Below are 17,335 nucleotides of genomic sequence, written 5' to 3'. Positions count from 1 at the left end.
CAACATGTGTCCCCACACACCCTGGGATCCCCAACTTCCCCACTACAACCCCCACCCTGCAGCCTCTTCCCTTGCCTAAGGCCACTTCTCGCCCTTCCTCAAGCAAGCCCTAGCCCTGCAGCCATTGAAAAGCCACCCCCACTAGTCTGGTAGGTAGAGACCTGCCCGTGAGCCCTCCTAAAAGTGATATGGTGCCACCTGCAAAGCCAGGTGCTGATGACCGCGAGCGCTGCCTGAAGCAAGGTAGGCAAACGAAGCTCGAAGTCCCAAGTAAAGTGCAGCTCACCAGGTGCACGTCGCTTACGTACAGTTGTGAAACACGTCGGCATGCAAACACGCCCGGATGATCCAGCGGGGGAGATGATTCCGGTGAGCAGGGCTTATAATGAGATGCTAGAGTATTGAAATTACCTTCCCGATAGGGCAGCAGCAGGAAACGCCATTGACGAGTGGACGACTGCAACCTGGTTTCACGATGGGGTAAAACGAATTTTTGTCCTTCTCTCCATATTGTCTGCTCACGCCAGCAAACACGCCCACCGCCAACGGGAGCAGAAAATTCTGCCTGGAGTCTCTAAGCGGGAAAGCTTCAAGGCCACAAACTCTCTTTTTCTCTCTGTTTGTACTCTACCAACATACAGCATGATTTCTCTGCTAGGGCCAGGAACTTAGACCACTGTTGCTACTTGAACTGTAAAATCTTCAACAAGTTGCATAACACCTAATAACTAAAAGCTTGATTAGAAGTAGTCTGAAGCTGGTTAAAATGCAACATACATAAACATTTCAGGAGCTGGAATTCTTCTTTCGGTATATGTGATGCTTGTTACAGCTACAAAGTGACAAAAGGTAGGGAAGGGTGGCATGGGAGAGGGAGCAAGTTTAAGTTTTTATTCCGTGAATTATATTGAGCCCATCAGAAGTAAACCTGTGTTCTGAACACAGAAGAAAATAGACTTTCAAATACTATGACTATAAACAAGTCACAAGCCCAGGCTAGTGACAGAATTTGTATTTCCATTCCTAGGCCTGTTTTTCCATATGGGCAGCTTTTTGTAGCTTTTTCCAGAGTGCAAAGTTTTGATTTTGTTAAAGACTTTGGTGGAGTTGGATTGGGGGGGAGGCATACATGTGGTGAGAAGCGCTAAAAAACTGATAGCCATAAAAAACTGGGTGCAGCACAGGTTTAATGGTCTCACAGAAGTGGTCAAGGTCAGTGAATGTATCTTCAAATGACTTATCCCACCAATTGTACTACTAGCCTCAGCCACTGCTCAATTCATCACACCCCCATCACTCACTGTCAATAGTTTCTATTAATCAAGACCCACACTTGATATCTGTATGTTTCGCCCTCACACGTTTAGCACTGTTGCAAACCTCAAACCACAACTCACTGTCTGCACACACAGGGAGTTATTCAACCATGCCAACCACATTGCCCAAACAGCTTGTACAACAGTCACCGATACACTTCCCTCTATCTTGCAGGAGAAGATGACGATCAACTGGAGGCAGCAGGAGCTAACTAGAGAAGGAGAGATGCGGCTGTATGCTCTAATGCTCATGGAGTTTTGGCCATATTGTGGAAAGGGCCATGGCTGAGACCATGGCCACTGGTGGGACTGAAGCCATTGAAGATGAGGATATCCTCTTACCTCCCACTTCTCAGTCATGCCACAGTCTCTTTGATGGTCCAAGCATAAACTGCTTCCTTTCCCTCCTCCCTCAACACAACCCTACTCTGATCCCTTTTTCCTTTCTGATACCCAAGCATTTCAATCTGCCCAGGCAGCAAAGGAAGAGCAAGAAGATAGTGAGGATGAAGGTCCACCGTCGCTCAACTTCACAGTTGCAGCCATCAGCTCAGATACTGACGTTGTGCTTAATTTAAAGGATAGCATAGAGGCAGAATCTACACATGGTGAGACTCCAGGCACAGGCACACTGCTGCCAGGGCATGGGGAAAGGGTAGCACAATTGCCTATGGAGGCTGAGGTCACACACTAGTTCTGCTGCAGAGGATTCAGGTGCTGACTTTGCTGGACCAGGCTAAGGCTAGAACATACCTAAATGTTTATGTCTGGTGCACAGCAAAGCTTGCCAGAAAGCCTGCAGTCAATGTCAATGAGCACTGAGGATCCAGCACCAAATTGGCAGTGACCTTTGCACAGAGTTTACAGCCCATCCTTGGCAGCGTGGGAGCATCCTTGGCAGCACAAACATAGCTGTGGAGCCAACCATGATGTCGCCTCTGATGGCTGACGTCTCAGCTTCCAATGCAGCACAAGTGCAGCTACCCAATGCCTGAGTGCCGCAGTGGAAGCACAGACTGCTGTCATGAAAGCTTAACTTGCCACCATGGAAGATCAGACTGCTGCCATTGAGGTTCTATGAGAAGAGGGGCTCTCAGGGTGTCATAGCACTCCTGCAAACTTCTCTTCAGTAGATATTCTGCCTAAAGACCCTCAGCTGGCATTTCATCCTGCTGAGAGCCTGTCCGCCACCGCCCCCCCACCTCCATGTTCTGCGACAACAGCTTATCCCACCCTATGTAGCCACTGCTAATTCATCTAGCCATGCCATGTCAATGCCAAGAGGAAGCCCTATTTTGCTACCTGTGTCTGGAAGCAACTGATTTTTGCACAAGGTTTTAAGTCACCAAAAAAGTATGTAAGCATCAGCCTGACCACTACCTGTAAACTAACAAAACCATTAATTGGTGCGGGGAAATCATTCAAAATATGTCAAATTGCAGCAACGGCCAGCAAAAGGAATCCAGCAACTAACTTGCATTTAGTTAATGATCCCTTTCAATAACAGTAGCAGGCACTGTCAGGGGTTGGTGGCTTGTTCCTTCATACTATAGGATGTGTGTTCAGCTCTGGGGGGGGTGAAGAGAGGTCATAGTCCAGTTTGACACTCTAAAATGGCAGCATTTGTAGCAAATCAATATTGCACGTTAATGGTGACATGATCCACTGCTCTACATGCTACCACTGGTCATTAGATACCCAAACATTGGCCCCTTTACAAAGATAGCATCCAGCACACTTCGCATCAGAAGCTTACATGTGCCACTGATGCCATTTGAAACCTTAAGGTGTCGCATAGCACCTAAAAACAAGCATTATTGAGTTACGTTTCACACCTTTTTATTTTCCATATTTAGCTTCAAGTTCCTTTTTCTAATTGATACCGTACTCAGCATTCCCAATTGTGTTTTTATTGCAGTAATACATGTACTCTCTCAACAGTAATGCAAGATGGCTAGACCAACTTTTCCTTACCCACCACCTGAGACAGTACCATGCTGTGTAACTTAAGCCCATTAGAGTGGATTGATCCGCTAAAGCCCTCAATGAGTCACAATCTACATAAGTTACAAATTCATTAAGTATGAATGTCAGTCTCCAAAGTTAAAATGATCACTTTGAGGTAATACTCCAATCTCTAATTTACCAATCTCCAAGAAAGCATAATTCTGCACAATTTTCCAAATGGTTGGAAGATATGCACTCTTAGAGGGTGAAGGTTCCCATTAGAAATGTGGAATCAGAAAATCCTTCCTTCTATTTAAAAATCAAGGTTATTATCCAAACTCTAAAAGAAATATGGTTGCTTAAAGGTATCAGATTTGGGTTGGGAGTTAGACAACTCAATCACAGAGCACCTCTATAGGTCTGATGTGCAAAATCAGGTTCCCTCAGGACTGAGACCATGCTGGATTTCGGGTTTTCCTAGATTTTGGATTACCCACCAGTGGAACAGGCAGCTTTGAGTCCAAAAAGTAGGGAGGGCCAGGGGAGGCAAATCTTAAAGCACCGTAATGGACTCAGGTCCTGTAGTGATATGTGAGGCTTCTCTTTTTTTAACGGAGAAATGGACTAGAACTTTGAACAGTACAGCCCATGGCAATAAATCAATAGATGCTACAGATGCTTTCACCCGAATGTAAATGCACAATGTGTTGTTTGAGGTGCGGGATCATTCCTGAACTTCTTTAAATACATTGCTGGTCTTACATTAATGCCACTGTAAGACCCATTCTTTAACAGATGTATGCAAGGACATCTTACAAGCTCTAAGTTTGAGGAAATAACATTTTTCTGGTTCACGTATCTAAAAGGAGTCCTGGTGTTTCTTTATCTCTTTCTTGTGTTTGCTGCTTTGTATAGGTGGCACCCCACACAATATGAAGTTTCTTTAGCTGTTTTAGCCACACAGTCCTCTGTGTGCACAGCTCTCGCTAATCTCGTCATCTGGGATCAGCCCCAGAATGGCCTCTTCACTCCCACGCTTACTCTGCTGCTGGAGCAGCACCCAGATCTCCCGAGGGAAAAATGTCCAGTTTTTGGACATTTCTGGTTTTTGAACAGCCGGATTTTTGACATTGTACTCTGTACTTTATTATTTTTACACCAATTACCCTTTATTTCTTTTGGTATCTTTCCTTACAAGTTTTAAGTTTAGTTTAATGAAGTTCATCAATCATCCCTACACTCAATGACATTGGCTCCTGGTCTGCCAATGTCTCAATTTTAAAATTCCCATCTTCGTGTTCAACTCCTTCCTTGGCCTCTCCCCTCCCTATCTCCTTAGAGTCTCCTATCCTAAAAACCTTCAAGAACTCTGGGTTCCTCCAGCTCTGGCCTTTTATACATTCCCTGTTTCCCTTGGTCCTGTTGGTTGAAGTCACTATTGTGTCTATTTATAGGTGCATCATTACATTCAAGATTAGCATATCTTGCCAGTAAGGCCCAGCAATGCTCAAACTGTCCATTAAACCATGCAACTTTGCTGCTTCATTATTTTTCCTTTGTTTGCTTTCTCCTGCTGGGAAATGGTTTAGTGTTTGGACAAGTACAGGGAAAGACAGTGAGGACGTGAGCTGTGTTGAATGAGCTTCCAAGAATGAGCCCAGGATAACCAGTATTCTCTTAATTCCAAGTGGATCCAATTTTTTGAAATTGGAATATGTCAATTTAGTGTTCAAATCATTGGTTGTGGACAGCGCTGCTCAATGGTGGATAGTGCATACATGTGTAGCTCTTGCTCTCTCCTTATCATTGTGTTTGTCACTTTGTACTTTGTTTCGTTTTCCCCTATATCTGTTGCATTTTATGTGTTTTATTTATTCCATTTTTCTTAATCTGTCCATTTTACTGTCTATTTCCAGGCCTTTCTGTATTTTTAACTTCAGTTGCATTCAAACTTTCCAAGCGACTTACTGTCCTTGGGCATTGTTTCTCTCTAAAGTGGCCATTTCCTACACAGTAATATCCCTCTTGGAGTCCCTGAAGATCAACATGCCACTTCCATTTATGCTCGGATATCATGAAAACAGCATGTCTGCAGGTATCAAATCTGAGCTAATGTAATCACCACAGCCTGCATTGAAGAATAAGTCACTTGTTGCAAATATTTTTTATCATATTTTAGGATGATACATGGAAACAGCAAGAATAATGAAAAACAGACTTTGCAAACTATGTCAAAAATCCATATCGACCGAATAATGACCCCCAAATAAAAGAACAACATTCCATATTGCTGCACCAATGTCAAAAATGTAACATGATTATAGCTTTGCACTTTATTAACATGAAGTATTTCTCTTAATTAAAAAAATAGTTTTGAGTATCCTCAAATCCTGCTTGGATCATTAGGAAGGCACAGAAAATCAGTTTTTGTTTGGAATGAATGGCAAAAAGATTCAGAAAATGAGATGTTTCCACAGTTGAAAACTTATCATCACAGCTTAGCAGCCATGCATTCTTGGAATGTGATATTCAGTGCAGATGCATTCTTCATTATATTAATAATAAGCCAATTTAAAAGATTAAATCTATGAATGGAAATGAAAATGTCTGAAGACATAGACTGGGTTGGACTCCATTAACACTTATGCTCACATAATAATTGTTGATTCAGATATGTTATATTCCACAAGAACTGAGGTAATTATCTCTTAATATGATTTTGCTCAGTAAAAATTCAAGAAAGCGAATAGATGGCAAAGGAAAGAGACATTAACCCTGATTTTTCAAATCTTTTCTGTGTTAGGGGACTAAGACCTCACACTGGATATTTTATATATATGTATATATATGTCTCCTCACAGCTAATTTGTAACATTTTAAAAACTGGACTATGTCCTTTTAAGAATGGTTGAAGCTCTGTCTGTCTGTGACCCTGAACAAAAAGAGCTACCATGATATTATTGCAGAAACTTGCACCTTATTATTTCTGAAGAGGTACTAACAACCCCTGTGGGATGCAGAGACCAAATTCAAAGACCATCTGCATTTCAGAATCCAGGCCTGTCTAGCCAGAGCCTAATTGTCTGCTAGGGCAAAGGATCCCACAACCTTCCTTTCAAGTCTTAATGGTTGGAGCATTTAACAATCTTAGGGAACCAGACAAAGGAATACACACCATTTGTCGAAGCCAGAGCGGAGAGTTGGGAGTCATGTGATATGAACCTCCAGCTGGTGGAACCAGTTATATTGCCTTATATCCCCTTATCGACTGATTCACCTCTGCATGCCTATCTCCTCCCGTGAAGTCAACTTCACTGGAAAAGTGTTATACAGCACTGGTTTTCAACCTGCCGACTTCCGTGAAGGAATAGCTCATTGGACTTCAATTCTGGACTCTGGACTCACATGAAACAATAATTCTTTTCTCTGTGGCTTGTGCCCTGAAAATCTTTCTTTTCTCTATCCCTTTTTTACTGTATCAGTGCAAAGGAGGCAAAGTTGCTACCCTCCTCTCGCATTTGAGCCTGTGAAAATAAATTAACCACTTGAATTCATCCTATCTCAAGTTTGCAGTGGGTTTGTTAGTAGAAAAAATGGATCACACCAAAACTGAGGGGCTGGGAAATACGCCACCATTTATAGTGGGGAAAGCTAATCAGAACACCTTTCTGCTTATGGACTGGTGGCAAGAGGAGAAATCAGGGCTGTTTAAATTAACCCCCCTCCTGTCCAATATTCCTACCATGAGTGGAAAACAATGGGAAGCTAACCTGTGATTTTTCACATAGGTGCTTACAACAGGCAAGGTGCCTCACCATAGCTAAAGGCTAGGAAATTTTGCCTTATGAAGTAAAAAACACCAATTGCAAGAAACCTGTTGTGAAAGGTCACAATGCTTAATAAATGAGAAAATATAATAATGGAATTACTAATTTAAAGTATAAAGGATAAACAAGCTTGAGTTTTTCTCTATGTAAAGAATCAGAGATGAGCATCCAAATCAACACTTATATAGTCCTTTTCATTAATAACACTGAATTCCATGGCCTGTACGAAGAGCTTTCAAAGACAAGCTCATTTTGCCAGGCATCACAATTAGTCAGAGACATGAGCTCCTATAAAAACAGTTACAGTACACTTCTAAAGACTTCAATTTTTCTTTACAACAAACATTCGTTGCTAAATATTTTCCGTAACCAATTGGTCAACACCACCATAATGGACATCTGACATTGTCCTATTTGTGCTAAAGTAGCCTCCATATAAATTGAGAAAAAGTGTTGCTCACAAGTATGAAATCATAGTAAATGTTGTGATACAAATCAATGTAATGATTCAAAATAGCTTCTGATATCCATAAATTATGATGGCGGATTGCATAAATTTGACTTATATTTCCTTGTGGTTAAAAGGTTGAGAGGTGATCTAATCCAGATCTCTAATACGATAAACTAATTTGATAAGGTACGTACAGCGGAATCATTTATTCTCATGGGGAAGTCCAGGCCAAGGAACTAAATCTTAAAATTAAAACTTAAGTACTTAGGCCAAGAAGGAGTGGAATCAGAATGCACTTTTTCACACAAAAGGTATCTGGAACTTGCTCCCTCAAAAATGCTATGGAGGCTGGGGCAATTTAAATTTTCAAGGCTGCCTTTTGTTATGTAAGGGCATCAAATGATATGATGCAAAGACAGGAAATTGGAGTTCAATTATAGTTCCGCCATGATCTGTATCTCAATTGAAAGATCTGCTCCTGTACATATATTCCCAGTATCACTGATTTTTTTTTTTGCCTTGTGGACCCCACAACTTAATTCCTACAGGACTACAGTATCAATTGAGTAAAAATATAGGTGCTGTTTAAGCAGTTCACTCTTCTAACAGCAGCTTGGTTGTGTGTGATAAGATTTTATTTAAAAATTAATTTGCAAATCTTCAGAGAAAACATATCATTCTGTTTATTGAGTGACAATTTAGTGTGGTAACTAATTAGTAAAACCATGATTAGTTGTTCATTTGTAGTTATAAATTTGTTTTTTGATATTTCAGTGCATCGTTAAACTACTCAAAACAAAATTCCACAGTGTAATTTCAGTTAAAATTGTTTTGTTTCTGCATTTCTAACATGAAAGCACAAAGAAAACAGGATGAGAAGCAATTGATTTAATGCTAGGCCCTTTACCTCCCAAAAGACCATACAAGATTTCTCCAGTCTGGGCTACGTCCAATTTATTTATTCTCCTAAAGTAAACAACAAAATAAAATTTTGCAGAAATAGTACAGCAGATTCAGGCAAAGGCAAATGCAAGGTAAAACTAAAAAATGCAGAAGTTGCCATTTAAGACGTGCCACTCTGACATCAGCATCATGAAAACAATATCTCGCTATCTGACTAACCATTGAAATGCGCTGGTATTATCGGTGAGCAGCAGATACGAACTAAACTTGCCACAGAAAGTTAATGCAAGTCTTTTCAAGCCTAAAAACTCTCTGAAAGGCAGGATAAGTGTTAATTACTGCCAGTAAACCTCTCAGGCACTGAAAATGAATCAAGTGTGAAGTCTCATTCCTTCAAGTTTTAGTTGTTGGAGATTTTAATCATGTCAAATTTAACACTTTTAATTTTTGCTTTACTTTTCAACTCTTTTCATTGTTCCTAATCCAGCCTTTCCCCTCCCCTCTTTATTTCTCTTTCCCTACTTGATCTGATATTCAATTCACTTACTCTAATTTATACCTCCTTCTCACTCCTTACACCGTAATTTCACAGCCTTTCATTCTGACTCCAAAAGGAGGCAGTAACTTGAATTCCCAATTCACCAAGTCTCCAGAAACAGATATATTTCCCTCACTGTTATTAGCACCCAGTTTCAGCAATTTGCCAACAAAAAATTTATAAACCTAAACATGCAAGGAAAAGACTAACTAATGCCGACACCTTTACAGGCACTGTCACAGCCAAATGTGGCCCAATATTTTAAACAGTTGTTAGCAATTTGCATTACAGTGTGCCACAGTTTGAATAGAAGGAGTTACTTTGCCAGAAGCTTGCTGAAATGAATAGGGCTTTCACATGTTTAACTTGACTTGTACAATGCTATTGTCTTCAAAGTCTAGATAACTATTGGGTGAAATAGTTGACGTTAATTTTTTGTAAAAATGTTTTAATATTAAGACAGCACTTTTGAGATAACACAATTGATGGTCAAGACACAGGGCAGAATATAGCCCTTGTCAGGCAGGCCCGGTGGGGGTGGTCAGGAAGCCAACCGCTGCCTGTGATCGAGGCCAGAAGGCGATTTCATGCTGGTGGGCCAATTAAGGTCCACCCAGCATGAAACGTGAGCTGAAGTGCTCAGCGCTGCCTGTGTGGGGGAGGGTGGGGAGTGTGAGCGGGGCGAGTGTGAACTTCACACATGCGCCTGAGTGCGTGCTTGAGAATCTCCTTGAGGCACAGACCTGCCTCAAGGAGATAAAGGTTTTTTAAAAAAATAAAGATTAGAAAATGTTATAAAACATGTCCCCGAACATGGGCAGCAAAAAATTCTATTTAATTGGTCGTTTAATGTCCTTAATGGGCATTTTAGTTGTTGGCGGATGCGCTGCCGACTCTGGCACATGCCCGCCGACTGAAATAACGTGCGTCATTTGATGCTCGAGCGGGTTGGGCGCGCGCTTATCTGCTGAGGTAAAAATTTTGTCCATGAAGTTCAGTGAGAAATAATAATGCATTAAGAGTGTTTAACTTACTTTGGCGTTTGTGTTTCTTCCACCCGGTTTCCTAGCTGGAACTCATGTGATTTACTTCGGTGTAGTGCAGTGAAGCCAGGGATGAGGTGAATCAGTTTGCGAGAAGTTGGTGGAGGAGTTCCAGGTGGTTTCAATTTGTTCTTTCTCCTCACCGGTGGCGTTCCTGGAGGTGTCATTGTCGTCACTATAGGAGGGGTTCGTGGAGGAGTATGAGTAGCATGCCATTGTCGTGGAGATGGTGGCAAAGAACTTGGTCCACTCTCAAATGTAGAGTAAAGTCCAATCGGATCTCCAATGGTCAGTCTATCTGTGTATGTACAAGTGGGTCCTAGCACAGGCACTGAATGGAAGTCTTGCTGCATGAACTTTGATGGGAACTTGGGACTGTGTGCGGGATGGCATCCAGGCCACTGGACAGGTTCTGCTTGGCTGACAGGAGTATTCTCTTTCCCAGTTTCTGTTGTTGGCCACTGGATAGCCCAGTCCTGGCTGGAATGGCTACTCCCTGTATTTCAAAAACACAAGACACTCACTAAATCCATCAAATATAAAAGCATAAGAAAATAATAATATATTAGTTAGCAGTCTTAATAGGCAACTAATTGTCTCAAAATTGCCTTGGCTACAATACCATTTTTCCTAAAAAAAATTTCCATTAGTATTACTTCAGGACTGCATTAATTTCACAATTCAGGCAAATGCTAAGCTTGCTTCTTGCTAAAAGTATAGCTCTGGGTTCAGACTGCCTAAGTGCCTAAAGGAGTATGAGACTAGTTTAGCTGTATTCATGATTACACTTCAAAAGTAATTTATTGGCAGTAAAACGATTTCTGCTGTTTCCAGCTTATGAAAGATGCTGTAAAACTCTCTTTCTTTCTTATTCTTGTTGAAATAAGCTGTTCCTTCAACTCATGTTCTGTTATAAAAGACACTGAGTAACATTATTAGCTCATTCTAATTTGACTATCAATTTTGTTACAGTACTGTGTGAAGTTATATCTTTTAGAAGGGGAGGTGAGAAACAGGAAATTTTGCACTTGATTTAATTCGACCAACGTCTATTTTTTGTCACTAAAATAAAGGCAAAATACTGCAGATGCTGGAAATCTGAAATTAAAATAGAAAATGCTGGAAAAGCTCAGCAGGTCTAGCAGCACCTGTGGAGGGAGAAGCAGAGTTAACGTTTCAAGTCCATATGACTCTTCTTCAGACCTGTTTCTCCCTCGACAGATGCTGCCAGAGCTGCTGAGCTTTTCCAGCATTTTCTGTTTTTCTTTCTATTTTTTTTCTCTCTGTTTGGGATATGTCTGTCATGTGACTGTGAGCATCAAGGACACCTGGGTCAGGGACATCATCAATATCGTAAAAAAGTAAAGCCCAATTTACCTGCTCCAACGATGGCCAGGATTTTCCGGCCCCCATAGAGGTGGGACCCGCCCCAGTTCGATGGCCCAGCCCACTTTCGGTGGGACCGGGTGATCCCAGTGTTGGGCGGGGCCGGAAAATACCCCCCCACCAATGTGCAGTTAACCTTTATCTACAAAACAGCCACGGCACTTCAAGACATAAATCATTTGTGAAACAGTTTGAGATATTTTGACGTGATAGGCACTTTATTATGACTATAAACTGTTTATGGAGTACAGTACAGTAGCATTGAGGTTATGTTACTGGACTAGTAACCAAGGGGCTTAGGCTAATGATGACTTCAAATCTCACCATAGCAGCTCGGGGAATTTAAATTCAATTAATTAGACAATTCTGGAAATGAAAAAAACTGCTCTCAGTAATGGTGATTGTCAGAATGTCATTTAAAAAAGACCTGGTTCATTAATGTTCTTTAGGGAAGCAAGTCTGCTGCCCTTACCCAGTCTGGCCTATATGTGATTCCAGACCTAAAGTAACGTGGTTGACTTTTAACTGCCCTCTAAAAAAGCAGAACAAGCCTTTCGGTGATTAAGAAGACAGCTCACCACCATCTTCTCAAGGGCAATTAGGATTGGGCAAATAACGCTGGGGGAGGGTCTGTTTAAAACAAGATTGCTTTGGCTGCAAGGACTTTGAATGGCTCTATGGAGCAAAGGAGACTGACAAAAACCCATAGATAGCAAAACTAATATAGAGTAAGAAAATAGAAGCTGATGGCACGCAATCGTTCCAGGAGAGGTGCCCTGCTTGGCACGAGGGTGCCTTTCCCCCAGGACAGCAGTGGAATATGCTTCCAGGAGGAGGAGATGGAAATGCTCATCACTGTGTATGCCACCCACAAGACTCAGAAACAGGTGCAGAAGATGATGACAGAAGCTCCTACCTTAGAACACTCAGCATTATTACTAAGCAGGTAGACAGCCCAAGTGTGCATGACACAAAGTGCTCCAGCAGCACCATTTCACCAAGGGGATTCCACCAGTCTTACATCAAAGTTATGGTAGCACACCTGAAGAGCTCCTCCAGAATTTCAGAGTTTCTTTGGACATTTTTTAAACTAACCTGCCGGCCTGGAAACTGTCAGGATTGGTGCAACACTGGTTTTTCGAAATATTTTTTCAAATCATCAGAGAGTTACATTGATCAGGTATACCATCTGATCCCATTTCCCAACTGGTGAGATAGGTTAAAATTATTCCGGTGTTTTTGTATGCTCTTTCTTTCTATTACTTGGTGTTGTTCCGTCAAGTGAGCTTACCCATTGAGAGAAATCAAAAGACAAAACATGAAAGTGGCAAATGACAAACCTTAAGGAAATATTTGATGGCAAGAGGAGAAGATGGGAAAAGTAACAGGGAATTGAACATTTATGCAGCATTCTCAATAAGGAAATGAATATCATTAAGTTTATCTAAAAGCTCTATCACTGGATTCACATGGCTTTGTAAACTGCTTAAAATTTGCTCTTACAGTTTAATATTTAATTTGAGCCAGAAAGACATGTTAGCCCATTAATTGTTCTATGTATTTAGCTTTTATGTAGAAATGGATAATGGCTAAAAACTGCAAAGTCCCTTTAATTATACATGGGAGAATCCCCATTAAGCTAATCAGATGGAATTGCTTCTTTACCATGAACAACAGAACTAGTGTGATCAGTGAAACAATGATTTTAATCATTTCACTTGCACAGAATTGAGAGGATGCTCCAAGGGGTACAGTTAACAATAAGTTATTTAGGCAGGGTTCAGTTTTAGCAGTTGTTTTCAGCTGTCATGATCTTCATTTGCATAGAGAAAGTAATTCAAAACAAATCTGAAATCTTGTTCAATTTTCAATAAAAGCTCATTAAAGACAAATGCTAGTTTTGGTGAACACTGGACAAGTAACAGTAAAGTTTGTCATTGGACAAGCAGATTAATGAAACAATACTGAATTACATAGTGTTTACAACACATAAACAGGGAATTCGATCTTCTGGTCTATGTCGGTGTTAATGCTGCAAAGCCTCCTCCCACTCTATTTCATCTATCCTTATCTGCATATCCTTCTAAAACACAGAGGGGCTGGGAAAGGTATGGACGCCTCGGGGTGTACGGCTCACAATGAATGTATGCATTGAATAATAGTTGTATTATAATTGTATTGAAGCACCTCAGAGTGCAACATGATGTATGTTGATAACTCCAATACCTTTGCACTGTCTGATTGTCTGTAATGACCATATTGAAATGATTGTAATATTCACTGATTTTGTTAAAGCACCTCATGATCCGTGTGTAAAAGTTGAATCTGATTGCACGTTTTGTGATGGCGATTTAGAAATGTTTTGTAATGTTCTTCGAGATATTTTATGAATAAAGTATATTTTTAAATAAAAATTGTGGGGAACATGCCAAACAACTGCACAGCCCCCTGAACCTCTGACTCCTCAGCAGAGTGAATCAATGGAGGAGGAAGCCGCAGAAAATCATCAGGAGGAGTGGCAGCTGGTGAAGTGAGCCAAGAAGAAGAAGGGGCTAAGAAGGGACCAAGCCACTTCCTAGATGAGTGGCAAGAGGCGTCTCCCATCTGACATGGATGACAAGGGCAGCTGCTATTTGGATGAAGATGGACAAGGGCAGCATCTATAGAAGAAGCGGCAAAGCTCTAGGGAGTTGGAGGACGAGACACCTGAGCTCCAGAACATTGGAGACAATGAGGAGAGCAACACACCCCAACTTTGCCCACAATCTGAAGAGGCCAGTGCACACCAGCCCCAGGAATCTGGAAGCAGTGAAGCGCTCAGCGCACCCCAGCTCCAGGAAGCCGGGAGCAGCAACCCCCCAGAGGGGGAGAAGATCAGAGAGACTTCTCCAACAGAGAACAATTTGAATCTCGTTCCTTGCATGAAACCCCAGATGCCACCTGAGTGGAACATCTCCAATGGGGTGGTTCAGGACAGTTTCCTCAGCCCATCCAAAATGAGACAATTTATGAACACTATGGGTATGCAGGAGCAGACCAAAGGTTTGGAACTCTCAAAGAAAGCAGGTTTGGTAAGCGACAAAATGCTTTAAAAAATGGGGATAAAGATTGTATCCATAAATGTGCGTAGCATTAAATCTACTACGCAAGGTGTTGCGACCTTGGATTACCTTGCCAAGGTTAAAGTTGACCTGCTGTTTCTGCAGGAGTGTGCAATACCGCAGCTAGCTCCTACAGGCAATGGTCACGATGGTGGTCCAATGGGCCATCGATCTGGTCGGGAGGAAACGACTCACATTCCTCCGGCCTGGGTATTCTGCTGCGGGGAGGCAACTTCACCGTCTCCAAGGTTAAGAAGGTGGTGGGCGGGTGCCTCCTCGTAGCAGACGTAATGTATAAGAATGCTCCACTCCAGTTAATTAACGTGTATGTCCTGGCACAAAAGGGTGAGCGGCTGGCGGTCTTTCAGCAGCTCCTAGTGCTGCTGGCGACTTCCAGGCCGGTCATTTTGGGCGGTGACTTCAACTGCATCATCGATGCTGCTGGACGATCCGGCAGGGCCGACAGCAGATTGGACATTACGTCCAGATCCCTGATGGAAACAGTTAAGGATGCAAAGCTGTACAACGTCTTCAGCAACCCTGCAGATGGAGCGCAGAGTAGATACACCTGGGCACGGCCAGACAGTTCCATCCATTCCTTTTTGTGTCCCGTGCATTCACAGTCAGATCCACCAACGTCCATCTGGTGTTCTTCTCTGACCACTGCCTCCTACTGGCTGACTGTCATTACAGGAAGACCAGAGGGTGGGCAGGGGGGCATGGAAGCTGAACGTGCAACTGCTGACCCCAGAGAACATTGAGGAGCTCAACAGAGATTACAAAGGTTGGAGAACCGTGAAACCCCTCTTTGAGTCCCTGACACACTGGTGGGAAGCGATCAAGGAAAACATCAAGAGGTTTTTCATCCTCAAAGGCATCCAGAAAGCTAGAAAGGAACAGAGGGAAATGTCCTGACTACAGAAAAGCATGTAGGATCTGCTCCGGCTGCAGTCGATGGGGGTCGATGTCAAGGAGGAACTCCAAGAGGTGAAGAGCCAGCAAGCCTCGCTCTTTGCCTCAGAGGCCTCCAAGATAATCTTCCGGTCCAGAGTCCGCTCCGTGGAGCAGGATGAGACTTGCTCACGTTTCTTCTTCCAAAAAGTACACAGAGAGAGCCCTGTGATCAGTAGCCTGAAGGAAGAAGGCGGCTCAGAAAAGTCATCGCAGTCTGACATTTTGAGGATCAGCAAATCCTTTTATGCTGGATTGTGTGATGTGAAGCCCACAGACAGCGCGGCCTCCCAGTCCTCTATCATGGAGGTCTTAGACGACAGTACACGGGAGAGTCTGGACAAACCGCGAACTCCTGACGAACTGACTAAAGCCCTTGAGTCCTTCGAGAAGAGTAAAACTCCCAGAAGCGACGGCTTGCCGGCTGAGTTGTATTCAGCTCTGCGGGACTGGATCGGCCCAGACCTGCTAGAAGTGTATGAGAGTATGCTTCTGACCAGCAGCATGTCAGAATCCATGAGAAAGGCATCATCACCCTCATCTAAAAGCGCTAGGGGGAAAGGGAGGAAATTAGAAATTGGCGACCCATTTCACTGTTGAACATGGACTATAAGATTCTGTCTAAGGTCATTGCCAATCAGGTCAAGTCCTCTCTGGAATTGGTGATCCACCCTGACCAGACTGCACTGTGCCCGGCAGGAAGATCTCTGACAGCCTTGTGCTACTCAGGGGTACGATTGCTTATGTGCAGAACAGAGGTGTGGACACCTGCCTCATCAGCCTAAATTAGGAGAAGGTCTTTGACAGAATATCACACACCTACATGATGGATGTGCTCTCCAAAATGGGGTTTGGGGAGGGAATCCATAACTGGATTCAACTGCTCTACACTAACATCAGTAGCGCAGTCTCAATCAATGTGTGGGAATCAGAAAGCTTTCATATTAAACTTGGAGTCAGGCAGGGCTGCCCTCTCTCCCCTGTCCTTTTTGTGTGTTGCATAGAACCTTTTGCTGAGTCCATCAGGAAGGATCCGGGCATAACAGGAGTGATGATTCCAGGCAATGGAGGCACTCAGGTGAAAGCCTCCCTGTACATGGATGATGTCGCCATCTTCTGCTTGGATCTGCTGCCAGTGCGTAGACTGATCCACATTTGCGACCAGTTTGAACTGGCCTTGGGAGCCAAGGTAAATCGTGGGAAGAGTGAGGCCATGTTCTTTGGGAACTGGGCTGACCGATCATTTGTCCCCTTCACCGTCAGGGCTGACGGCCTGAAGGTGCTGGGAATATGGTTCGGAGGGACTGAGGCATGCGTTAGAAACTGAAAGGAGCAAGTGTCTATGGTGCAAAGAAAACTGGGCATGTGGGAGGGCTGCTCCCTCTCCAAGGTGGGTAAGAACCTGGTCATCAGGTGTGAGGCACTCTCGCTGTTGCTGTACGTGACACAGGTCTGGTCCATTCCACACTCCTGCACAATGGTGATCACCCGAGCCATCCTTTGCTTTATCTGGAGGTCGAAAATGGATTGTGGTCTGCAGGGACGCGATGTACAAGCCTCTAGATAAGGGGGAAAAAACATGCCCAACATCAGCCTTATCCTGATGGCCACCTTTGTGTGCGGCTGCATCAAACTATGCGTAGTCCCTCGGTATGCAAACACCAAGTGTCACTACTTGTGTTCTACCTGTCCCCGGTGTTGCGAAGGATGAGTCTGGCCACGCTGCCGCAGAACGCTCCAAGTAGTTGGACCACCTGTCCCTCATGGAAAAATTTATGCAGAGAAACACCTTTGACCACAAGTCCATCAGGCAGTGGTCGGCACGTAACGTCTTAGAGGCCCTGCGGGAAAAGGAGATGGTGGATCCTGTGG

The 17,335-nt window shown here is 43.1% G+C and overlaps 1 protein-coding gene across 1 annotated transcript in view; it reads right to left on the bottom strand.

Annotated features, from left to right (window-relative positions):
• ksr2 (kinase suppressor of ras 2) overlaps positions 1-17,335 on the bottom strand; it is a 411,064-nt gene that overhangs the window by 267,550 nt on the left and 126,179 nt on the right. Inside the window, exon 4 of the mRNA XM_041203055.1 lies at positions 10,017-10,521. Within this exon, the coding sequence (XP_041058989.1) occupies positions 10,017-10,521 (505 nt within the window). The remainder of the gene's footprint in view (positions 1-10,016; positions 10,522-17,335) is intronic.

The sequence above is a fragment of the Carcharodon carcharias genome, chromosome 13 (assembly GCF_017639515.1).
Source record: "Carcharodon carcharias isolate sCarCar2 chromosome 13, sCarCar2.pri, whole genome shotgun sequence".
Taxonomy (NCBI): Eukaryota; Metazoa; Chordata; class Chondrichthyes; order Lamniformes; family Lamnidae; genus Carcharodon; species Carcharodon carcharias.
Note: the sequence above shows the minus strand (reverse complement) of the source record. Positions and strands in the feature narration are given on the sequence as shown.